This window comes from Oncorhynchus kisutch, linkage group LG8 (assembly GCF_002021735.2).
Source record: "Oncorhynchus kisutch isolate 150728-3 linkage group LG8, Okis_V2, whole genome shotgun sequence".
NCBI classification, from domain to species: domain Eukaryota; kingdom Metazoa; phylum Chordata; class Actinopteri; order Salmoniformes; family Salmonidae; genus Oncorhynchus; species Oncorhynchus kisutch.
In genome coordinates, this window is record NC_034181.2 from 28,534,721 (window position 1) to 28,561,865 (window position 27,145).

General features: G+C 41.0%; 1 protein-coding gene across 13 annotated transcripts in view; it reads left to right on the forward strand.

The window, feature by feature from the left end:
• The first annotated feature begins 6,847 nt into the window (after window positions 1-6,847).
• clip1a (CAP-GLY domain containing linker protein 1a) overlaps window positions 6,848-27,145 on the forward strand; it is a 55,324-nt gene continuing 35,026 nt past the window's right edge. For 5 of the 13 annotated variants that reach the window (XM_020490021.2, XM_020490024.2, XM_020490026.2 and 2 more), the window contains exons 1-3: window positions 6,848-6,988; window positions 23,002-23,291; window positions 25,913-26,442. In XM_020490021.2, coding sequence (XP_020345610.1) covers window positions 23,201-23,291; window positions 25,913-26,442 — 621 coding nt within the window. In that variant the 5' untranslated portion in view covers window positions 6,848-6,988; window positions 23,002-23,200. Of the gene's footprint in view, window positions 6,989-21,876; window positions 21,964-23,001; window positions 23,292-25,912; window positions 26,443-27,145 lie in introns of all 13 variants that reach the window. The other 8 variants (XM_020490023.2, XM_031830038.1, XM_020490025.2 and 5 more) reach the window with 4 other exon arrangements.

Here is a 27,145-nt window from a genome sequence, read left to right on the forward strand (position 1 = left end):
CTCAACTTGCCCAATTTCCACATTATTTATTACAAGCTTTAGTTGATGTTTATGGTTTAGTGAATGATTTGTTGCAAATCAGTTTTTTTTTATTTAGGACTTATTCCTTGCCACCCATTCTGAAACTAACTGCAGTGTTGCAGTGATTTCACTCGCTAAAGTAGCTGACGTGTATAGTGTTGAGTCATCCGCATACATCAATAAATCAAATGTATTTATAAAGCCCATTTTTACATCAGTAGATACAGAAACCCAGCCTAAAACTCCAAACAGCAAGCAATGCAGATGTAGAAGCGAAGCCTGTGGAATGTCACTAGTAAAGATTGGAAAAAAAGTAAGGGGCCTAGACAGCTGCTCTGGGGAATTCCTGATTATACCTGGATTATGTTGGAGAGGCTTCAATTAAAGAACCCCCCTCTGTGTTATGTTAGACAGGTACAGTGCCTTGCAAAAGTATTAATCTCCCTTGGTGTTTTTCCTATTTTGTTGCATTACAACGTGTGATTTAAATAGATGTTTATTTGGATTTCATATAATGGACATACACAAAATAGTCCAAATTGGTGAAGTGAAATTTAAAAAATAACTTGTTTTGAGAAATTCTCAAAAAGAAATGTGGTGCGTGCATACAGTGGGGAGAACAAGTATTTGATACACTGCCGATTTTGCAGGTTTTCATACTTACAAAGCATGTAGAGGTCTGTAATTTTTATCATAGGTACACTTCAACTGTGAGAGACAGAATCTAAAACAAAAATCCAGAAACTCACATTGTATGATTTTTAAGTAATTAATTAGCATTTTATTGCATGACATAAGTATTTGATCACCTACCAACCAGTAAGAATTCCATCTCTCACAGACCTGTTAGTTTTTCTTTAAGAAGCCCTCCTGTTCTCCACTCATTACCTGTATTAACTGCACCTGTTTGAACTCGTTACCTGTATAAAAGACACCTGTCCACACACTCAATCAAACAGACTCCAACCTCTCCACAATGGCCAAGACCAGAGAGCCGTGTAAGGACATTAGAGATAAAATTGTAGACCTGCACAAGGCTGGGTTGGGCTACAGGACAATAGGCAAGCAGCTTGGTGAGAAGGCAACAACTGTTGGTGCAATTATTAGAAAATGGAAGACGTTCAAGATGACGGTCAATCAACCTCGGTCTGGGGCTCCATGCAAGATCTCACCTCGTGGGGCATCAATGATCATGAGGAAGGTGAGGGATCAGCCCAGAACTACACGGCAGGACCTGGTCAATGACCTGAAGAGAGCTGGGACCACAGTCTCAAAGAAAACCATTAGTAACACTACGCCGTCATGGATTAAAATTCTGCAGCGCACGCAAGGTCCCCCTGCTCAAGCCAGCGCATGTCCAGGCCCGTCTGAAGTTTGCCAATGACCATCTGGATGATCCAGAGGAGGAATGGGAGATGGTCATGTGGTCTGATGAGACAAAAATATAGCTTTTTGGTCTAAACTCCACTCGCCGTGTTTGGAGGAAGAAGGATGAGTACGACCCCAAGAACACCATCCCAACCGTGAAGCATGGGGGTGAAAACGTCATTCTTTGGGGATGCTTTTCTGCAAAGGGGACAGGACGACTGCACTGTATTGGAGGATGGATGGGGCCATGTATCGCGAGATCTTGTCCAACAACCTCCTTCCCCCATTGAAGATGGGTCGTGGCTGGGTCTTCCAGCATGACAACGACCCAAAACACACAGCCAGGGCAACTAAGGAGTGGCTCCGTAAGAAGCATCTCAAGGTCCTGGAGTGGCCTAGCCAGTCTCCAGACCTGAACCCAATAGAAAATCTTTGGAGGGAGCTGAAAGTCCGTATTGCCCAGCGACAGCCCCAAAACCTGAAGGATCTGGAGAAGGTCTGTATGGAGGAGTGGGCCAAAATCCCTGCTGCAGTGTGTGCAAATCTGGTCAAGAACTACAGGAAACGTATGACCTCTGTAATTGCAAACAAAGGTTTCTGTACCAAATATTACGTTCTGCTTTTCTGATGTATCAAATACTTATGTCATGCAAATTCATTACTTAAAAATCATACAATGTGATTTTCTGGATTTTTGTTTTAGATTCCGTCTCTCACAGTTGAAGTGTACCTATGATAAAATGTACAGACTTCTACATGCTTTGTAAGTAGGAAAACCTGCAAAATCGGCAGTGTAACAAATACTTGTTCTCCCCCCTGTATGTATTCACCCCCAAACAATTACCTTCAGAAGTCACATAATTAGTTAGATTGCATATAAGTGGACTTTTATTTAAGTGTCACATGATCTGTTGCATGATCTCAGTACATATACACCTGTTCTGAAAGGCCCCAGAGTCTGCAACACCACTAAGCAAGGGGCACCACCAAGAAAGTGGCACCATGAAGACTAAGGAGCTCTCCAAACATGTCAGGGACAAAGTTGTGGAGAAGTACAGGTCAGGGTTGGGTTATAAAAAAAATATCAGAAACTTTGAACATCCCATGGAGCACCATTTAAATCCATTGTAAAAAATATATATTAAATGAAAGAATATGGCACCACAACAAACCTGCCAAGAGAGGGCCTGCCCATCAAAGCTCGCGGACCAGGCCAAGAGAGCATTAATCAGAGAGGCAACAAAGAGACCAAAGATAACCCTGAAGGAGCTACAAAGCTCCACAGCGGAGATTGGAGTGTCTGTCCATAGGACCACTTTAAGCCGTACACTCCACCGAGATGGACTTTATGGAAGAGCCATTACTTAAAGAAAAAAATAAGCAAACACGTTTGGTGTTCTACCAAAAGGCATGTGGGAGACTCCACAAATATATGGAAGAAGATACTCTGATCAGATGAGATTGAGATTTGAGATTTGACACACTTAAAAATATTTTGCATCTTCAAAGTGGTAGGCATGCTGTGTACATCAAATGATACAAACCGCCCCAAAATATATTTTAATTCCAGGTTGTAAGGCAACAAAATAGGAAAAATGCCAAGGAGGTGAATACTTTAGCAAGCCACTGTAACTCTTTATCCAAACGTTTTTCCATCAGCAGACTATGATCATGTCAAAAGCTGCACTGAAGTATAACAAAACAGCTCCCACAATCTTATCAATTTCTCTCAGCCAATCGTCAGTCATTTGTGTTAATTGAATGTCCTTCCCTATAAACGTGAGGAGTCTGTCAAGTTGTTTACTGTAAAATAGTATTCTATCTGGTCAAACACCATTTTTTCCAAAAGTTTACTAAGTGTTGGTAACAGGCTGATTGATTGGCAATTTGAGCCAGTAAATTGGGCTTTAGTATTCTTGGGTAGGGGAATTACTTTTGCTTCTCTCCAGGCCTGAGGTTACACACTTTCTAGTAGGTTTAGAATGAAGGTGTGGCAATATCATCCGCTATTATCTTCAGTAATTTTCCATCCAAGTTATCAGACCCCGGTGGCATGTCATTTTTGAAAAAATTCACCTCTTTCACACTCAACTTTACAGATTTTTGAAATTACAATGCTTATCTTTCAGTTATTGTTGATCTTGCCAAAGAAAAAAAAAATTAAAGTAATTGGCAATATCAGAGGGTTTTGTGATGAATGAGCCATCTAATTCAATGAATGATGGAGCTGAGTTTGCCTTTTTGCCCAAAATGTAATTTAAGGTGTTCCAATACTTTTTACTATCGTTCTTTTTATAATTTATCTTTGTTTGATAGTATGGTTTATTTTTATTGTTTTGTCACACGATTTCTCAAGTTGCAGTACGTTTGCCAATCGGTTGTGAAGCCAGACATACATTGCATTCGGAAAGTATTCAGACTCCTTGAACTTTTCCACATTTTGTTACATTACAGCTTTAATTCTAAAATGGATTAGATAAAACATTTTCCTACACACAATACCCCATAATGACAAACTGAAAACAAGTTTTTAGACATTTTTGCAAATGTAATAAAATAAAATAAAAACGATACCTTTATTTACATAAGTATTCAGACCCTTTGCTATGAGACTTGAAATTGAGCTCAGGTGCATCATGTTTCCATTGATCATCCTTGAGATGTTTCTACAACTTGATTTACCTGTGGTAAATTCAATTGATTGGAAAGGCACACACCTGTCTATATAAGGTCCCACAGTTGACTGTGCATGTAAGAGCAAAAACCAAGCCATGATGTCGAAGGAATTGACACAATCAGAGTCAGGATTGTGTCGAGGCACAGATCTGGGGAAGGGTACCAAAACATTTCTGTAACATTAAAGGTCCCCAAGAACACAGTTGCCTCCATCATTCTTAAATGGAAGAGGTTTGGAACCACCAAGACTCTTCCTAGAGCTGGCCGCCCGGCCTAAACTGAGCAATCGGGGGAGTAGGGCCTTGTTCAGGGAGGTGACCAAGAACCCGATGATGATTCTGACAAAGCTCCATAGTTCCTCTGTGGAGATGGGCAAACATTTCAGAAGGACAACCATCTCTTCAGCACTCCACCAATCAGGCTTTTATGGTGGAGTGGCCAGACAGAAAGCCACTCCTCAGTAAAAGGCACATGACAGCCCGCTTGGAGTTTGCCAAAAGGCACCTAAAGGACTTCCAGACCATGAGAAACAAGATGATCTGGTCTAATGAAACCAAGATAGAACTCTTTGGTCTGAATGCCAAGCGTCACGTCTGGAGGAAACCTACACCATCCCTACGGTGAAGCGTGGTGGTGGCAGCATCATGCTGTGGGGATGTTTTTCAGCGGCAGGGACTGGGAGACTAGTCAGGATTGAGGGAAAGATGAACGGAGCAAAGTACAAAGAGATCCTTGATGAAAACCTGCTCCAGAGCATTCAGGACCTCAGACTAGGACGAAGGTTCACCTTCCAACAGGACAACGACCCTGAGCACACAGCCAAGACAACGCAGGAGTGGCTTCGGGACAAGTATCTGAATGTCCTTGGGTGGCCCAGCCAGAGCCCGGACTTCAACCCTATCTAACATCTCTGGAGAGACCTGAAAATAGCTGTGCAGCGACGCTCCCCATCCAACCTGACAAAGCTTGAGAGGATCTGCAGAGAAGAATGGGAGAAACTCCCCAAATGCAGATGTGCCAAGCTTGGAGCATCATACCCAAGAGACACAAGGCTGTAATCACTGCCAAAGTTGCTTCAACAAAGTACTGAATAAAGGGTCTGAATACTTATGTAAATGTGATATATCCGTTTTTTTTAAATGTGTAAATATTTCTAAACCTGTTTTTGCTTTATCATTATGGTTATTGTGTGTTTATTGATGAGGGGGGGAAAACTATTGAATCGATTTTAGAATAAGGCTGTAACGTAACAATGTGGAGAAATTCAAGAGGTCTGAATACTTTCCCAATGCACTGTATTTGCAATTATTTTTGCCTCATCTCTCTCAAGCATACAATTTTTCAATTTCTCATCAAGCCACGGGGATTTAAGTTTTCACTGTCATTTCCATAATGGGTGCATGCTTATTTGTAAATGGAATAAGCAAATTCAAAAATGTGTCAAGTGCAGGGTCTGGTTGCTCATTACAGACCACAGGCCAACATATTCTTTACATCAACAACATAGGAATCACTACAAAACGTATCGTAATGACCTCTTGTACACTATACTAGGCCCAGCCTTTGTAACTTTAGATTTCCTAGAAATGGCTACTATATTGTGATCACTACATCCGATTGATTTGGATACTGTTTCAAAGCAAATTTCTGCAGCATTAGTAAAGATGTGATCAATACATGATGATTTCATTCCTGTGCTGTTTGTAACTACCCTGGTAGGTTGACATAACCTGAACCAGATTGCAGGCATTGGTTACAGTTTGAAGCTTTTTCTTGAGTGGGCAGCTTGATGAAAGCCAGTCAATATTTAAATCACCCAGAAAATGTACCTTACTGTTTATCACATACTTTATCAAGCATTTCACACGTTATCCAGATACTGACTGTTAGCACTTGGTGGTCTATAGCAGCTTCCTACAAGACTAAGAAGTAACTGACCATCATGTCTCTGGAGAAGTGTCACAGGAGATGGACCAACGTTGTACAATGCAATGGTTTGTTTTCGTTGTTTTTCGCCGTAGTTGTTTTGCCATTGGAAGTCCGATTTAAAAGTACACAGTAAAGCTTCGGTAAATTAATTTATCGTGTTTTTGTTATCAAATCTAAATATTTGTTCAAGATTATAAACCATTTGGAGGGCTGATGTTTCGGGTGGTGTCATGCTGCTGCTGGATGGAAATAGACTGTTGGTCTGAAGCGTTGTCTGTCCTATTTCGTGACTTTAATTAACTGCCCTGATCTAATACGTATGCTTTTCGAATACAGCCTCCTTTAAACTCCCTTTAATATAATGATTGATCTGTATAGTGTGTTTGGATGGTTTCCAATTTGCCGCCCAACTCCTAATCTCACCATCATGTCAGTACCGTATTTGAATTTAGCAACATTTGAATGGTAAAAATAAGCAAGTTCCACAAAGCCGACACGGTTTCAAAATCTGTTTAGTTAACAGGTACAGGGAAAGGAACAACCGTACCCGGGTGGCAACATTTTGTCTGTATTGAAGCTATCTTTATTCTTAATCTTTTACAGAAATTGCATGCTGAAAGATACAAATCTGAGCAAATCGTTTCTAATTGAAAGTAATACAATTATCTTTATCCTGAATAAAACTTTGACAGACATAATTCAAGTTTAGTAGATTTTGTTTTAGCAAATGCATTTTATGACCTTGTGCTGATATTATAATTGTGGTAGTTTATTTTTAAATTTTGGTTTTAGACGAGTTTAGTTATTTTTCCTCCCTGTATTCTATAGGGGCGAGACCATTTTACGTCATTGCTTCGCTCAATCAGCACCTCGTGAACGCGAGTCCGTCGCAACACAAGGCTTCGGTTGGGGAGACAACTCGAAAGAGGGTTGTGCTTGTTTGGGATTGTTTCTAGCTGTTCATCAAAGAACAATTCATACGGGAGTGCTACAGGTAAGGATTGGTTGAAGCGGCTTGAACCCGGCTATCTCACGTTTGCTTTATAGGTAGCCCTGCGGGCCCTCAGTCAAGGCAAGGAGCCCATAACCCACGGAGAAACAGTTACTAAGCGCCAATTTAGCTCATGTAACGCTAGCTAGCTGCTAGTATATACCGCGTTTAGCCAGCCACAACCTGTCTGGGCCTTAAGTCTAGATACTGATCTCACATTTTTAACATGGTTTGACTTGGAGATTATATTTTAAATAAAAGTTCACAAGCGATCCTAACCGCTAGTTTTCAAGACATGTCATTCAGGGGCGACATTGTGGTACGAGTCGACGTTCGGACCTGTGGAATTCCCTCGACGTTAGCTAGCTTTCCTATACGAGCAACAAGACTTTTGTCGGTGTGCTATGTTTCTGTGGTCTAGGAAAGCTCAAATATTATGAACCATATGGCTACTGGCTAGCTAAGTCCGCCACATCAACCAGTTAGTGTTTTAACACATTTGGATTGTTTGAACTAGACATGAGTTTGTTAACCCAATCGAGTTTTCTTTAAGTTAGTTTTATACAGTAGCTCCATTCGCAACTACTGTCACGATATCCAGATGTGCCACCTCATCGACCACACTGTAAACATCAATGGAATGCAATGCGTCAGTAGGAATCTCCCAGGGAACCTTTCGACTGGTCAATCATAAATATGTGCACCTTTGCCTGTCCCATGAAGAACACGGCAAACTCAACAAACCCTATGTCTGTCAGCTTGTTCGCTAACTTCAAAAAAATTATATTTAGTAATTGGTTCTGCTAGCTACCTTTCATAAGTGGTTGTCTCTTGCCAAATATCCTAACATGGTAGTAACTGAATTCACTTTATAGTTTGTACCTAAACTCAGGTCAAGGTAAGCTAAATCTCAGAATAGATATGTGTAAACTGTGACCTGGAGTTGGTTTCAGTGCGTTTGACACTGCTCATGCTCAATATAAATGATTCAGTAGTGATTAAACAATAAACCTGTTGGGATAACATTTGATCATGAACAATCAGCATAATTTTTGGCCTCGTATAATTGATACATTTCAGCAAAACAGAACTTCGGGCATGGGTGTCTGCACCCTTTTTATGCACAGATCAAACTCTACTAACAAGAAGTTTTGCTTCTCCCTCTAAAGGAAGCAGGGGCACCAAGGATGATTTAACCTACCATTGTCCTGTGTCAGGCCCTGCTCTGATGGCTCATTTGAATTGCTAGAGTAAGATGTGTAACAGAAAAAGTCTGCAAATAAGAAATTATTATTGAATGATTTCAAGGACATTGCGTCTGGTGTTCGACAACCATCTCCACTGATTTACAGCAAACCCATACCATCAAACACAACAAACCACTACACAAGCTTCCAGACACTACAAACAGTTAGCCTATAGTTAATCTTTTGGTGATGAATCCGAATTGAGGCTATCCTAAACTGAGTTGTGGCTGTTAATGTGTTGATGTGTATGAAGTTTCCGTTAACAAATTGTCCATTCTCTGAAGGTCAGTTGTCTCTTCTATACCTGCTCTCTCTCTCAAAAATACAAGTATTTGTTAGGGCAAGTAGGCTAGACAACAAAGCTTATGTTTTAATGTCTTAAAGTTTAGGCTATTTTCTCCTTGCTAAGTTTTTAGGCTATTTTCTCTTTGCTAAGTTTTTCAAGTAAATTCAGTGTTGGAGATAAAATGAAACTGTAATGATTATTTCACAAATCTTTGTCAACCAAGCAATTAAACTTTGACGTTTTGGGGGGCATTAGGCAACTCAACTCAAGCTCTAGGAGACAAGTGCTGAACAAGGCTGCTTGTGTTCGTGTTGGACAATCAGATGCTATGAGTGGGGAGGTATTGGAGGCGGAAAGACCCTGGCTTTTTGTTGCACTGCCTGCTACTAGTGCTAAGGGGACTATATAATGACCCCAGCAGATGTTTTCTCCAAAGAGAAGAACTGGAGCATGTCTTTAGTGCACTTAATATGTGAGGGGGCAGCAGGAGTGTTTGTTTTGAATGTGTGATGTGATCACACTTTCTGCAGATGTAGTGTACAAATACTGGTAAGTGATGAGGGAGACTTGAGTGCTGCCAAACATGGGCATAGAAGACCTTTATGATTAGGAAAATTGCCAAGACAACCAGTGAGAGTGCAGAGGGCACACAGCTCAGCTCCTGTCATTTTTTGCGATTAAAGCCACTTGCCAGGGCAGGCTCTAAAAGAGATGTGGTGCCAATACTTTTCTATAGGCTAAACCTGCCCACTGGTTTCTACACAAGTTGAGACGAGTAAAGTGATATTGAGGAGATGTCTTTTGAACCAAGAGCCTTGAGTCCCATGCTGGGAGGGCTGAGTGTCCCAGCATGTCCCTGAATCTCGTTTGCAGCATGCCATTGTTAACCACTCAGCATTTTTCTGCACCTTGATTTCCCACAGCTTCATGTTTGTTAAATATTAGGGTTAGGGATGCACAATATATCGGGGAACATATCGGAATTGGTCGATATTAGCTAAAAATGCCAAGATCGGTATCAAATTTTATTAGTCACATGCACCGACTACAACACCTTACAGTGAAATGCTTACTTAGGAGCCCATAACCAACAATACAGTTTAAAAAAAATATGGATAAGAATAAGAAATAAAAGTAAACAAGTAATTAAAGAGCAGCAGTAAAATAACAATAGCGAGACTAAATACAGGGGGGTACCTGTACAGTTGAGGTAATATGTGAATGAAGGTAGAGTTATTAATGTGACTATGCATAGATTATAACAGCAGAGTAGCAGTGGTGTAAAAGAGGGGGGCAATGCAATAGTCTGGGTAGCCATTTGTTTAGGTGTTCAGGAGTCTTATGGCTTGGGAGTAGAAGCTGTTTAGAAGCCTCTTGGACCTAAACTTGGCGCTCTGGTACCGCTTCCCATGCGGTAGCAGAGAACAGTCTATGATTAGGGTGGCTGGAGGCTTTGACATTTTTGAGGGCCTTCCTCTGACACCGCCTGGTATAGAGGTCCTGGATGGCAGGAAGCTTGGCCCCAGTGATGTACTGGGCCGTTCGCGTTAGAGGTCGACCGATAAATCGGAATGGCCGATTTAATTAGGGCCGATTTCAAGTTTTCATAACAATCAGAAATCTGTATTTTATTTGGCGCCGATTTTGCCTATTTATTTTATATCTTTTTATTTAACTGAGCAAGTCAGTTAACATATTCTTATTTTCAATGACGGCCTAGGAACGGTGTGTTAACTGCCTTGTTCAGAGGCAGAACGACAGATTTTCACCTTGTCAGGTCGGGGGATCCAATCTTACGTAATTATGACATAACATTGAAGGTTGTGCAATGTAACAAGAATATTTAGATAAAATACCGAACGGTTCCGCATTTCACTGAAATAATATAAGTTTTGTTTTTGAAATTATCGTTTCCGGATTCGACCATATTAATGACCATAGGCTCGTATTTCTGTGTGTTATGTTATAATTAAGTCTATATGATTTGATACAGCAGTCTGACTGAGCGATGGTAGGCAGCAGCGGGCTCGTAAGTATTCATTCAATCAGCCCTTTTGTGTGTTTTGCCAGCAGCTCTTCGCAAGCACAGCGCTGTTTATGACTTCAAGCCTATCAGCCTAATGGCTGGTGTAACCGATGTGAAATGGCTAGCTAGTTAGCGGGGTGCGCGCTAATAGCGTTTCAAATGTCACTCGCTCTGAGACTTGGAGTAGTTGTCCCCTTTGCTCTGCATGGGTAACGCTGCTTCGAGTGTGGCTGTTGTCGATGTGTTCCTGGTTCGAGCCCAGGTAGGGGCGAGGAGAGGGACAGAAGCTATACTGTTACACTGGCAATACTTTAGTGCCTATAAGAACATCCAATAGTCAAAGGTATATGAAATACAAATGGTATAGAGAGAAACAGTCCTATAAATACTATATTAACTTCAACCTAAAACCTCTTACCTTGGAATATTGAAGTCTCATGTTAAAAGGAACCACCAACTTTCATATGATCTCATGATGTTCTGAGCAAGGAATTGCACTTTTACTTCTCCAACACTGCATTATTTAAACCAAATTGAACATGTTTCATTATTTATTTGAGGCTAAATGTATTTTTATTGATGTATTATATTAAGTAAAAATAAGTGTTCATTCAGTTTTGTTGTAGTTGTCATTATTACAAGTAAATAAATACAAATCGGCTGATTAATCGGTCCCGGCATTTTTTTGGTCCTCCAACAATCGGTATCGGCGTTGAAAAATCATAATCGGTCGACCTCTAGTTCGCACTACCCTCTAGTGCCTTGCGGTCGGAGGCCAATCATTTGCCATACCAGGCAGTGATGCAACTAGTCAGGATGCTCTCAATGGTGCAGCTGTAGAACCTTTTGAGAATCTGAGGACCCATACCAAATCTTTTCAGTCTCCTGAGAGGGAATAGATTTGGTTGTGCCCTCTTCACAACTGTCTTGGTGTGCTTGGACCATGATAGTTTGTTGGTGATGTGGACACCAAGGAACTTGAAGCTCTCAACCAATAGAGATTGCATCATCTGTGGATCTGTTGGGGATGTATGCACATTGGAGTGAGTCTAGGGAATTCTGGGGTATTGGTGGTGATGTGAGCCATGACCAGCCTTTCAAAGCACTTCATGGCTACAGACGTGAGTGCAACGGGTCGGTAGTCATTTTGGCAGGTGTTAAGGGTTGCGTCAATCAAATCTGGTATCAGGATAAATATGACATTGAGTCACCGATTGTATACTATGTACTTTTTATTAGTTAAGCAATAAGTGGTAAATGCAATTTTCGTATATATACAGGTTCGCTGTAACACCACGCAAGGGTAGAACAGAGAACTAGCCAACACACTAACAGTATCTTCTTTAATACTCTGACAGAAGTAGTTCCTGCTTCCGAGCCAGCCTGTCACAGAGTAGAGACTGGGCGTGGTTTAAACTCACCCAGCCTATCGTTGATTGTTGGCGTATGAGCTGGTCCCAGCCCCCTAGGCGCTTCAGTGGTCAGTCGTTGTAGTTGTGTAGAATATCTATGCGCTCATACTCTCGATACAGTTATCACATACCTGGCTCCTGTTATCTAACAAAAGACCGTACAGTTCCTGTTTTTATGTTATTCTATATTTTTCCATCACAAGAAAGGTCCATGGCCCTGAAACTGTTGACAATGACTCAAGTCGGCTATGTTGCATAACACATACACCCACACAAGCCAACAGCAGATAATATTCAATCACAAATGATATGGTAACAGCCTATAGTGCATAACACAGAACCTCACACAGGTTACCTTAGTGTTTTTGGGCACAGGCACCATGGTGGTCTGCCTGAAACATGTTGGTATTACAGACTCGGACAGGGAGAGGTTGAAAATGTCAGTGAGTACACTTGCCAGTTGGTCAGCGCATGCTCGCAGTACATGTCCTGGTAATCCGTCTGGACCTGCGGCCTTGTGAACGTTGACCTGTTTAAAGGTCTTACTCACATCGGCTGTGGAGAGCATGATCAGTCTTCAGGCTCGATGTCTAGTTTAACGCCGATGTGCAAAACCGATGTCAAAGCTGACGTGCATACCTATATAAAGTAGGTCGTTGACGTAATGACGCCACGTAAAACTAGCATTTCTAAATAAGCCCACAATGTCTGCTGTGTGGCTCAAGCAGTCAACAAGTTGAGTAGTCATTTGAAAGAGTACGAATTTCAGCGAGACAACTCAAAGGCGAAATCCATTAATGTCAAGATAATGGAATTCATTGCCCTTCACAATCAACCTTTCTCTGTTGTGGGTGATGTTGGCTTTTGCTGACTGGTCGAGCACCGGTACACATGTTGCCCTATCGGAGTTACACAGTAATAGCGTCACTGCTATTAGCTTCACGACATACTATGGAACGCCATTTGGGTCTTTGCGTGGCAAAAAAGACACACGTCAAATAACACAATTTGGCGTGTTAAATAAGCTCTTAATTTGACATGTCAAATAACAGTTATTAAAGAATGTTGTTTGTTCTGAATTTGCACTTGCAAGCCAGGCGCAGCACTACTATCAGCACTGTCAAAGCTGTACAAAAAAGTTTGCAAACACCGGCCACAAACAATGTTTACAATTCTGCGTTGGTAATAAAGCATTATTTGTTTGACCACAACTTCTGGGGTAGCTAGATTTAGCTTGATAGCTAGCTAGCACCAATACAACCAGCCTGAAAGCAATGATCAGTTGAAACTGCAGTCATTTTCATTAGCAATGATTTAGGAATCCTTGTGAGTAAGTATTAGCCACTTGTTGTTCGCCTATTGAAATTGAACTTCTGTTCATGAAAATAAATAGCTAGCTAGCTACTTAACCCTGTTGCCCAAGCTAACGTTATAAACAGCCAGCTAGCTTCGTCTGGCAAGTGACACTGGACCAGACCGCACACCGGGTTATGTGTTGTGAAGCTAGCCACAATAAGGATTAGGCACAATAGTGGAATTTGCGGTTTGCCTTCAAAATATAAGTACCTCTTTGAAAAAGATGCGGAAGGTTACAATTGGTGTAGCCATGCCATATTCAGACTAGATAACGTTAAGGTTGGAATGTGAAACAATGAAATGGTGTATTGGTCTACTTGGTGACACCCACAGAACACAAATGTGAAGAGTTTACACAAATATTAGCGTTGTTGCTCTTATCGCGGGACTGTGACTGTGTGAAATCATCTCCCAGTCAGCCTGTTGTGTGTGTATTGACATTCATATTGCACTGTACAGCTTTACCAAAGGATTGGGGATCAATGAAATGGAGTATCAGTCTACTCAATACCCAATATATTTTTTCACAACGTCCTCAGTGTGATCAGACTCAAACATCCATGCAGTATTGTTTTTCCTCGGGGATAGTGTTCAATACACATAGATTTACAATGAATATGGCTCAATTCAGTTGTTTCAAAGTCCCGTAATAAGAGCTACGACGCTAATGTTCTGTGTGTGTCACTGAGTGGACTGATACCCCATGTCATTGATCCAGAATCAATAGGCAATGCTGTACAGTGAAATAAGTATGCTCCAAACACAAATTTAAAGTATAATACATCAGTGTGATTTCAACAGATTTGTCAAATTAACAAATTGTCTTTTGTTGATTTTATAACATTCCAACCTCGTTTAGCATGATCTATTCAATTATGGCATAATTCTACTATTTGTATTCATTTGCATCACTGTTAATGACATACTTTTATTTAATCCTTTTTGTGGCTAGCTTCACATAGATGGGTCCAACCACCATTATTCAAATAAGAACTGTCTTATAAATTAGGGTTATTTTAGATGATGACACCTAAAATTTTTATGAACGTGTTAAATTGTGTGACGTGCAATCATCTTCAGGTCCTGATTGGTCAACAAGCTCACTTGACAGGTCAAATAGTGTTATTTGACTTCAGAGACCCAAACGACATTCCATAGTATGAGAAATCCTGGTTGAGAATGAAACAATAAAGCAGCACCGCAAGTAAGTGAAAGAAATAGGTTTTGATTATGTTTTGATTGTTTTACTGGTAATGGGGACATATGTAAATGCCAACAAATGAACTTTTTGGTCAGTGTGTGTGTGTGTAACCTTTTAACTAGGCAAGTCAGTTAAGAACACATTTTTATTTACAAGGATGACCAAACCCGGACAACGCTGGGCCAATTGTGTGCAGCCCTATGGGACTCCCAATCACGGCCGGATGTGATACAGCCTGGATTCGAACCAGGGACTGTAGTAACTCCTCTTGCACTGAGATGCAGTGGCTTATTTTTTATTTTTTTATTTCACCTTTATTTAACCAGGTAGGCTAGTTGAGAACAAGTTCTCATTTGCAACTGCGACCTGGCCAAGATAAAGCATAGCAGTGTGAGCAGACAACAAAGAGTTACACATGGAGTAAACAATTAACAAGTCAATAACACAGTAGAAACCAAAGGGGGAGTCTATATACAATGTGTGCAAAAGGCATGAGGAGGTAGGCAAATAATTACAATTTTGCAGATTAACACTGGAGTGATAAATGATCAGATGGTCATGTACAGGTAGAGATATTGGTGTGCAAAAGAGCAGAAAAGTTAATAAATAAAAACAGTATGGGGATGAGGTAGGTGAAAAAGGGTGGGCTATTTACCAATAGACTATGTACAGCTGCAGCGATCGGTTAGCTGCTCAGATAGCTGATGTTTGAAGTTGGTGCGGGAGATAAAAGTCTCCAACTTCAGCGATTTTTGCAATTCGTTCCAGTCACAGGCAGCAGAGTACTGGAACGAAAGGCGGCCAAATGAGGTGTTGGCTTTAGGGATGATCAGTGAGATACACCTGCTGGAGCGCGTGCTACGGATGGGTGTTGCCATCGTGACCAGTGAGCTGAGATAAGGCGGAGCTTTACCTAGCATGGACTTGTAGATGACCTGGAGCCAGTGGGTCTGGCGACGAATATGTAGCGAGGGCCAGCCGACTAGAGCATACAAGTCGCAGTGGTGGGTGGTATAAGGTGCTTTAGTGACGAAACGGATGGCACTGTGATAGACTGCATCCAGTTTGCTGAGTAGAGTGTTGGAAGCCATTTTGTAGATGATATTGCCGAAGTCGAGGATCGGTAGGATAGTCAGTTTTACTAGGGTAAGCTTGGCGGCGTGAGTGAAGGAGGCTTTGTTGCGGACTTCTGTGTGTGAGTGTTAATTATTTAACTGTACTAGAATGCTTAAAAGGCAAGGATAATATTGGATATCTGTATCGGCCAAAAATGTCATATCGGTGCATCACTAATTAATTTACATTACAGCACGCCACGGATAAAAGTAGCAATAACATGGTAATAGTATTGTAGCGATTTATAGTTTCATTGAACATATTAGGCTATTTGCCCTGATATCCCTTCATTCCAGTATAGGCCTAATGATATGCTTGTTCTTTTCTTGGGAGAAAAATTGGTCAGGAATATGCATCAGTACACTAGCAACACTATCATTTCCATTGAGATACTGACGGGCATAACTGCTTGCTTACAGTGGGGTGAACAAGTATTTGATACATTGCCGATTTGGCAGGTTTTCCTACTTACAAAGCATGTAGATGTCTGTAATTTTTTTATCATAGGTACACTTCAACTGTTCTCCACTCGTTACCTGTATAAAAGACACCTGTCCACACACTCAATCAAACAGACTCCAACCTCTCCACAATGGCCAAGACCAGAGAGCTGGACAGATTTCCACCAGTCTAATGTCCATTGCTCATATTTCTTGCCCCAAGCAAGTCTCTTCTTTTTATTGGTGTCCTTTAGTATTGGTTTCTTTACAGCAAATTGACCATGAAGGCCTGATTTCAGGCAGTCTTCTCTGAACAGTTGATGTGTCTGTTGAACTCTGAAGCATTTATTTGGGCAGCAATTTCTGAGGCTGGTAACTCAATTGAATTTATCCTCTGCAACAGAGGCAACTCTGGGTCTTCCTTTCCTGTGGCGGTCCTCATGAGAGCCAATTTCCTCACAATGCTTGAGGGTTTTTGCGACTGCACTTGAAGGAACTTTCCAAGTTCTTGAAATTTTCCGGATTGACTGACCTTCATGTCTTAAAGTAATGATGGACTGTCGTTTCTCTTTACATATTTGAGCTGTTTTTGCCATAATATTGACTTGGTCTTTTACCAAATAGGGCTATCTCCTGTATACCCCCCTACCTTGTCACAACACAACTGATTGGCTCAAACGCATTAAGAAGGAAAGAAATTCAACAAATCAACTTTTAACATGGCACACCTGTTAATTGAAATGCATTCCTTAGTGACTACCTCCATGAAGCTGGTTGAGTGTGCAAAGCTGTCCTCACCTCAAAGGGTGGCTCCTTTTGAAGAATCTAAAATATATTTAGGCGTAATACTTTTTTGGTTACTAATTCCATATGTGTTATTTCATAGTTTTGATGTCTCCACTATTTTTCTACAATGTAAAAAAATAAAACATGAATGAGTAGGTGTGTCCAAACTTTTGACTGGTACTATATATTTAGTGTGCTTGCTGAAAGCAAGCCCACTCTAGCGCTCTTACATATTCATTATTCCCCTCACTCTAGCACTTAAGCTATCAACATGAAAACAAATGTAAGACTTGTAGACTGGCTTTCTTGTGGACTGGTTTTTCGCAGGTTGCTTGAGAAAATATTTTTTATACTATTAACTTTTTGTTCTACAACCATATTTGCATAAATTTCAATGCATTTCAGTGGCCATAGACTTGAATGGTAACATTTTAAAAGTTCTAGATGCTACTTCTTGAACCGTGTAAGCTATCAACTCCAATGTTGAAATGTGCAGACTGACTCAACTTCGATGTCTTGCATACAGCTTGTTGATACTATTTATACTTTTTGAACTATAACAATTTTAAATGTGCATAAATAACATGGGTTTGAATGAGAACCATAGGAATACAGTGGTAGCTATTGAAAATGGTCCTGCTCCTCAGCCAATTAAGCTACAAGACCATCTTTAAAACATTGAAGCTATCCTAACTTCAAATGATCTGAAACCTTTAAAATATACTCCATTTGAATTCACGTAAATTGGCATAATGCCAACCAGAAAAAGTGGTAGACCATTTTAAATGCTACTGATCTTTTACCACCTCAGCTGCAAACATTAAAACTATCATTTTCAAAAGTCTATAAATGTCAAACTATTGACATTTGCATAAATTAGCATCAAAAACTAACCCACCAACAGTAATAGTAACTTTAGAACCATTCAAGCTGGAAACCAAACCAATTTCTAGAATTGTTTTATTTCTAGTTTGATCTTGTCCTTGGATTTAAAATGTCCTCTCGAATGTTATTTTCAACTTCAAATAGCCTAATTCTTTAACCTTCCACAACCAAAGTCTGGAGTACCAAGTGGTTAAACACTTTTTTCAACGTTTATGCCCTTAGACAAATCAACTCTCCTATTTTCTAAGTGCTTCCAACTAGCTGAGAGTGAATTACTTTATTTGCCCTTAATGAAAGGAATGGGGAAAAGAAAGGGGACGTCTGAGAGGGAAGTGTAGGATACAATACATTGCAAATAAGCAAATTGGAGATGTCATTTAGTGAGGCTTTTTGCACAACTGATGTCAGCAAAAGTATATTGCACAGTGAAGAATGAAAGGCCTTTTCCCTGCGTTCAGAGAGCTATACAGTCTGTCTGAGCGATGCTTTCCTACTCTGCATGGCTTAGCTAAGCCAGACATGCTGTGGATAAGCTGCTGCCACAAGTAATCGTACATGGAGGTCGATTATCTCCATGTTTTGGGCCCTCAAATCGGTTTCAGAACTAAATCTGTTTTACAGAACACATCCTCAACCAGTCAAATTAAAATTGTATTTGTCACGTGTTGAATACAACAGGTGTAGACTTTACTGTAATGCTTATTTACGAGCCCTTTCCCAACAATGCAGAGCTTTAAAGTAAGAGAAATTTGCTAAATAAAAAAAGGAAATTGTAACACAATTAATTATAGCTAGGCAGTCCCCACCCATTTCATGTATCCCAACAGTGCAGCAAGGTAATTTCCTTTTACAGTGCGTGCTTCGTTAAACTATATAGCAATAATATTGAAGGATGGCTGCAAGCTATCGGATTTTATGTCTCCTAAATTTACAGCATGCACTGGTGGAACTGTAATGTTGAGTTCACAGTGCAAATGAGTCATTAGTGCTTTACATTTTGTAGGTGGCATGAACCCAGAGCTATAGGAAACATGTAATTAGACACTAAAATAATTCATGTCTGCACACTACAGGAAGTGGGTCCAATAATTGCTAAAGAAAATGATCCTGGTCTGAAAGTAAGTTTGTTCAATTGAAACAGATCAAATTACATTCAAATAATAGGGATGTTACTCGGTTAGCTGCTGAAAATACATATGTCCGGTCATGCTTATCGGTCTATGGGTAATTTGCATTATTTTGTGGAATTAAAAACAAGCTATTTTTATTCCTCAATATCAATTCGTAATTAAAGCGCACCTCCCATTCGCCTTTCGGGTGTACAGGCTATAGCCTGCCTACCTTTTGACTCAGCGAGTCACCCACCACTTTGCAATGTGAGCTTGAGGCAGTAGAATTGAAACCGGAAAGTTTACTTTCCTTCCAAATAATGAGGCATGTCTTACCTTTCTTCAAAGTAGCCTTGTAAAAATCCATCTGTAGAAACGTGAAGGCAATTTATTTTCTAAAGACTTCCTCATGCCATTAACCAGCATTTCTCCAGTTCTAGTGTTTTTCATATCAACTCTCTTTTGTTGTCCAGAAGCCAAAGGCGCAATCCTAGTCATATTAGCAATCCATCATAGTTGTTGCTATTAGATTCCCCCTCTTTCTAAATTTCTAACGGAAATGTTCATCTCTATCACAACTGCTCGCGTTAGGTTTAGAACTGTGTTTTCCACAAATTGCATTTTGGCAAATGTTTGAAAATGATGTTTTATCTGCTTCATTACAGGAGTGTTTAATAATTTTGAACTGTAAGATGATAGGCTTGCTATTGCTACACGTTTCCCTTAAGCTCTTCATGAGTAATGTCCAGTCCTTGTATGCATGCATAGTATAAGAGAGGAAGCGACAAAAGCGAATGGTTTCACTCTCGCCAAAATCTGTCCAAAATCAGCCCAATATGTTTCTATGGGTTTATTTTGGGCATAGTCTCGTCGCCTGCCTTCCCGCCTTGGGCCGACTCCCATTGTTGGGGCAGAAACAAAAGCATCTCATTCTTATATACAGATCTCGAATAGTATTTTCTGTTGGTCTCCTCATTCTACTGTTTGGAAACAATTTAATAGTTTGTTGACCTGTTAATGTGGGTCAGTTAGTCGTCAATAAAATTGAACAAAATTTCCATCTCTAAAGTGGATGGGTATTATTTTTAGGAAAAAAATATGCCCTGACTAGTAACATAGTTTAAGATGTTGGTATGGTAACTTTCCCAAAATACCATGTCATTTTGAACATTCATCACTGTAGTGTTAACAGAAGTAGGCTAGCCTACAGCTGTAGTGCAGTGCATGACGGGCATTTGGGTTTGTAAGGATATGTGAATTGCCCAAAACCTGCATTAACAGGACATTGGTGTTTGGCTGTCTTCCTGAATAGAGATTAAAGTGAGAGTCTGGAGCAAAGGATTAGCTTTACCAGTGGAAACATCTCCATCTACATAATTGGATCATTTTCAGCTGACTACACCAGTGGTAAACTGAAAGCTGTCCATAGTTTATAATTATAGATGTAAGGCTCTGGTTTCAAGTCTAGAAATTGCTGGTCTATTTGGGAAAGCCCGCTCTCTTCCCCAAGTTGACTTTAGCCTTTCTTTAAACAATGCCATGGAATCAACAGATGATGTTTGTGATGCAATGGAGGAGGCATAGTCCTATTTGTTTGTGGGGTTGTTTTTGTTTAAGTCAGCTTCTATTTTTTTATAGAGTACACCATTAGTGAGGAGTGAATTTATAGCAAATAGAATAGGCATGTCAATGGATACCCTCTACTCTGTATCCTCTGATGATTCACTGCCATGAAGATATCAATCATTTCTGTGCTTTTTCCTCGAGGGCTTTTGGTCGTGGTCCTGACCTCAGGGCACTAATGGGTGTCATTCAGCCACAGAGGGGGAAAACTGCACCATGTAAATTGGGTCAATGCTGCAGACCCACCCTTTATTCTGTGCTGTTGAGAAACCTCTTTTTGCCTTAAGGTAGATGTGCGTTAGAGAGATCTAGTTTGTTTTATTTAACATAGCGCTTAGGGTTTCAGAGGAATGGAAGGTATGTGTCTGTGACTTAGCAGCAAGATCCATTTAGAATTTCTTTAGTTATCAGTTTTCTGTAATCCAGGGCATCTTGATACTGTTAGGTGCTCTCACTTAGAGCAGGGAGACCTCTCTGTCAATAGCTGGACAAAATGCATTTTCTTTTGCTGGCAGTGTAGTGAGGGCCCACCCGTAGTACGCGCTCCAGCAGGTATATCTCACTGGTCATCCCCAAAGCCAACACCTACTTTGGCCGCCTTTCCTTCCAGTTATCTGCTGCCAGTGACTGAAACGTATTGCAAAAATCGCTGGAGACTTATATTTCACTGACCAACTTTAAAGATCAGCTATCTGAGCAGCCAACCGATCGCTGCAGCTGTACATAGTCCATCTGTAAATAGCCCACCCAATCGACCTACCTCATCCCCATATTGTTTTTATTTAGTTTTCTGCTCTTTTGCACACCAGTATCTCTACTTGCACATCATCATGTGCTCATTTATCACTCCAGTGTTAATCTGCTAAATTGTAATTACCTCGCTACTATGACCTATTTATTGCCTACCTTCTCATGTCATTTGCGCACACTGTATATACTCTTTTTTTTTTTCTCCCCCTATAGTGTTTGACTGTACGCTTGCTTATTCCATATGTAACTCTGTTGTTTGTGTCGCTTTGCTTTATCTTGGCCAGGTCACAGTTGTAAAGGAGATCTTGTTCTCAACTAGCCTACCTGGTTAAATAAAGGTGAAATAAATCAAATCATAAAAATATAGGTTTTGTTGCCATAGCAACAGTAGTGTGGTTGACCTCCAGGGGTAAGGTGGTAACTTGATGTGAAGGCCTTGCTGTGCACCTGTTGCTCTGGGCTCTCTCAACCACATGCATTATTTCAACACTTGGGAGTCCCTAACATGCTGCAAGTCAGAGCAAAGACTGTCAATAAAATTGTCTACCTACATTGCTAGCTAACAGTAGAACACATATGTTGCCACTCCTTGGCCTAAGGCTTCCTTAGTTACTACATTTATTAATGCTATTTCTCAAACATTAATATTAACAGGTAGCCTTATTGAGACGTCTTTGAAGGACAACACAAATGTTGCCGGATTATGCCAAGGCCACCATTTTGTCAGTCTGGCAATAACAGGTAGGCTAGACCCTTGTAGCATATTTAGCTATTAGCTAATCTAGTAGTCTGGCCTGTAGGAGGGCTGCTAAACACTTTAATCCTTTTCTGTTTGTTTACTAATCCCGCCCAAAACTCTTGACTTGTGTTTGATGAGTACAAAGCTATTGGCTAGGCCTGATTGATCGGGGATTCGATCTAGCAACCTTTCGGTTACTGGCCCAACACTCTAACCACTAGGCTACCTGCCGCCCCGAATTTAGAAACATGTCATTGGAGTGTTATTAAATCCATGTAATGGGCCCATTTTAGAAGTCCTTATTGAAGCAGGGAGGGTAGAATCACATGTTATTGAGCAAAACAAAAAGTGTACTTCCAGTCTTCATGTCTTGGGTTGAAATGTGTTTATGTGCAGGTCTTTCGTTAAGAATTCCCTGCCTATGTTTCTGAATGGTACTAGGTTCGTTGATATTGAAGACTGATCGACTTTGCGTGTGTGAGGGAGAGAAAGGGAAAGCGAGAGTTTGTTTCTGTATGGTGGTGACAAATGCATGCGCACACAGAGACACTTGAATGTGGCCTGGCTTGTGACAGAGTATTTTTAGTATTGGACTCACTGTGACGAGTCAGTCGGGGGAGCACTGCTTGTTGTCATAAGAACACAAGATCATTTGAATGTCAAGGGCAGGCTATTCAGCCCATCTATGCTCACCATTAATCCGTTGTAAACAATAGGCCTTGTCAGTGCCACCCATGATGTTGAGGTGGAACCAATTATACCAAGTGAACAAATCAATATAAGACGCCAGTGTTTGAATAGTCATGTCCACAAAGTAAAAATTGGACCAGTGAAACAACCCACCCTCCTGGCTTACCATTTTAATTGAAGACTGAAATATATGATTATTCTGTGAAAATCCTGTTCCCTTCAGGATATTATTATTATTATTATTAGTAGTCTTCTATGCAAAGTAAATAATATGAATAAACTAGGCTAACTCAAATGCATACTATACGAAGCTGTTTGTTGCACTAATTTGTCTTCCTCTCTCTTAACAGGGTCCTTTTTTGAAGGGCATATTTTTCTCCCTCACCCCTTTTCCTACTTACATTTTTTTGGGATTTATTTTGGTGCTGTGACTCAGAGAGCATTGTCATCTCAGAATCTGAGCACAACTACGTCAATGATTTGGGGTTTGCCGGCGCCCACTGACGGACAGAAAGGCCCTGTAGATTTCACAGCACACAGAGAGGAAACATGAGCACAACCAAGCCCAGCGGACTCAAAGCGCCCACCAAGATGGGTAGGTCAGCGGGGGCGCCAGCCACCAAGACCACCCCCTCCGCTGGTAAGAGGTCCTCGTCCCCCTTAGCACCAGCAGTTCTCATGTCCTTGCTGCTTCTCATTAAGGCTGGTAGCTACAGCACCTAACCTCTGACTTTGATGTCATCAATCAGCTTAAGGTTGCAATGGAATGGGCTTTACTGCTTCATCAGTCTGGATCTGCTGATGCGGCTTGACTAGATTTGATGTAGACATGCTGATCGGTCACTGGCCATTTTGATTCCATAGGCTATAGTATTTACCCCCAAAATCTCTCCAATATGGTGGATTAACAATATTTTTAAGTAGGAGACATTTGGTGAATTGAGTTCACTAGAGGCTTTAGACACAGCAGGCTTGCTGTGTAAAATGTTATCCCTGTGCTGGTATTTTGTTTCAAAGCATTGACAGTCGGGTCATGTGAAAATGCCACTGTGAAGTTTGGCCTCATGTAAATGTCATCCAATCAACTATTACTTTGTGCATTGCTCGGCTGTTATCATATGAGCCAGTTTATTTATATGTAGAAAATCAGGCAACCTTAATTATTGGGCCTGATCAAATGTTGACGGTAGAGTGCCTTCAGAAAGTATTCAGACCCTTTGACTTATTCCACATTTTGTTGTGTTACAGCCTGAATATTTCTCACCCATGTTTTTTGTACATAATTTATGTAAGTATTCACACGAGTCAATACATGTTAGAATCACCTTGGGAGCAATTACAGCTGTGAGTCTTAATGGTAAGTCTCTAAGAGCGTTGCACCCCTGGCTTGTACAACATTTAGCATATATATATATATATATATATATAAGTCTTCAAGCTTTGTCAAGTTGGTTGTTGACCATTGCTAAACAGCCATTTTCATGTCTGGCCATAGATTTTTCAAGCCGTCCAAAAAATATATAGTTTTTCATTTTTTACAGCGGTTTGAAGCTGGTGGACCAAAACCGAAAGTAACTTTTGTCTCTCTAAAAAATATATTTTTTGTAATTTAAAAGATATTTCACAACGAATTTGATGGTACAATGATTCCTTACACTATTAGTGCATGTTTTCTCTCACAAACAGTGTAGAATTTTAACAACCAGGAAATGACGATTTCCACTAGATCAGAACAGCTCCACAAAGTCAGAACAGCTTTCCCAGTTTGACAACAGATGCCACTCCGGCGGGAGAAATCAATAGGTGAATTTCACAGCCAATTACAACACTGACGGGTAAGTAAATACTGTGAAACACCATCATTCCACTATTTGCGCCAGATATATTATGGACATTTTCTGAAATAACAATGCAATTATTTTAAGAAATCGTGTGTGTAGCATCTTTAAGTCAAAACTGTAACTAGGCCACTCAGGAACATTCAATGTAGTCTTGGTAAGCAACTACTGTGTATATTTGGCCTTGTGTTCTTGGTTATTGTCCTGCTTAAAGGTGAATTTGTCTCCTAGTGTCTGTTGGAAAACAGACTGAACCAGGTTTTCCAAAAGGATTTTGCCTATGCTTATCTCTATTCTGTTTCTTTTATCCAATAACATTCCCTAGTCCTTGCAGATGAACAGCATAACCCATAACATGATGCAGCCACCACCCTGCTTGAAAATATGAAGAGTTGTACTCTGTGATGTTGGTAGATTTGCGCCAAACATAACGCTTTGTATTCAGTACATGAAGTTAATTTCTTTGCCTAATATTTTGCAGTTTTACTTTAATGCCTTATTGTAAACAAGATGCATGCTTTGGATTATTTTTAATCTGTACAGGCTTCCTTTTCACTCTGTCATTTAGGTTAGTGTTGTGGAGTAACTACAATGTTGTTGAACCATCCTCCGTTTTCTCCTATCACAGCCATTAAACTCTGTTTTATAGTCACCATTGGCCTCATGGTTAAATCCCTGAGCGGTTTCCTTCCTCTCCAGCAACTGAGTTAGGAAGGACGCCTGTATCTTTGTACTGACTGGGTGTATTAATACACCATCCAAAGTCTAATTAATAACTTCACCATGCTCAAAGGAATATTCAATATCTGCTTTATTTATTTTTAACTATCTTCCAATAGGTGCCCTTTGCGAGTTATTGGAAAACCTCCCCTGGTCTTTGTGGTTGAATCTGAATCTGAATCTTTGTGGTTGAATCCGACTGAGGGACCTTACAATTATCTGTATGTGTGGGGTACAGAGATGAGTTAGTCAAAAAAAGGTTAAACACTGTTATTGCACACAGAGTGAGTCCATGCAACTTATGTGACTTGTAAGCAATGTTTTACTCCTGAACTTATTTAGGCTTTCCATAACAAAGGGGTTGAATACTTATTGACTTGACATTTCATTGTAAAAATGTCTAACATGATTCCACTTTGACATTATGGGGTATTGTGTGAAGGCCAGTGACACAATCTCAAATTAATACATCTTAAATTCAGGCTGTAATAAAATAAGGGGTGTGAACTTTCTGTAGGCACTGTACGTAACATATTTCACTCTGGGATAAGAGTTTGGAACTGTTGAATAGCAGGGTAAAGGTGTCATGTTCTGTGAGCTAACCTCTTCATCTTAGCCCTGTTAGCTCAGCTCACCATGGACCAACTTTAGTGGCGTTGGCACACTGGCAGTAATTGGATGATTTCCACCTGTTTCCATGCAGCCGGATCCAAAGTAGCTGCAGCCGACAAGTCCACTCCAGGAGGCGGTGCAGCTGGGACACAAGATGGCGGGGAGAACTTTCAGGTTGGGGAGCGAGTGTGGGTGAATGGGAACAAACCTGGCGTGGTGCAGTTCCTGGGGGAGGCTCAGTTTGCACCAGGACAGTGGGCTGGCATAGTGTTGGATGAGCCCATTGGGAAGAACGATGGCTTGGTGGCAGGGGTGCGCTATTTCCAGTGCGAGGCCCTGAAAGGGATATTCACCCGCCCCTCCAAGCTGTCCTACACAGAGGGCGAGGCCAATGGGACTCAGACAGCACCTTCGTCCCGGGCTGGGTCGCCCACCCCCTCCACCGCCAGCCTGGCCTCTCACACCCCCTCTGTCAAAAAAGCCTCAACTGCTACGCCTGCCACACCAGCCATTCCAGCCTCCAACCTGGCACGCACAAACAGCGAGTCCATCTCCAACCTCTCAGACACCAGCTCGGTCAAGAAAGGGGAGAGGGAGCTGAAGAATGGAGACCGCGTTTTGGTAAGGCTTAGTTCATTTACACTTTGAATGCAGCTGTTATTTTGGATCAGGTAGCTTTTATCCTGAAGCACCTGCCTGCTCGTCCATTTATGCAAGTTTGTCTCAAATGTTCCTCCTGGCCTCCTAACCCTGTTCCAGGTTAGAGAGGGCTCATCTCCAGCCCCATCCCCACACCCTCCTCTTGCCCCTTGTGTGGCCACAAATGCTGTAAATACAGGTTGGTCTCAGTTACACGACTGACACCTCCTCCCTCTCACCATGGTAATCTCTCAGGAATGTGTCTGCGGAACACAACCTCCTCCCACCTCCTTCCCAACTTCTCACTGACCAATGAGAACATCTGTTCTAACACCCCTCAGTGAGCTCAGTTTCTGTGTATAGTCCCTCTGTTCACAGCCAAGCTCTGTTCTCGTATGAGCACCTTCCGTCCTGAGTGTGTTGTCCAAGGCCCCTCTCTCTCTCAGCCTCGGGCTGTGTAACACATTGTGTTAAGAGGAAGTGTCACCCACGCTCAGAGGAAGGGAGGGTGCTTTTCTCACCACAGTATTCCTCACGTCTCCCTTTAGAGCAGTGGTCAAAAACCGGTCGATCGCAATACTGGTCGATCTCCAAGGCATTACTAGTTGATCACCAAACGTTGCTGTAAAAAAACGAAGGATAAAGCATTCCGTTGCTATTTTCTTAATTTGTTTTGCTCTGTTGT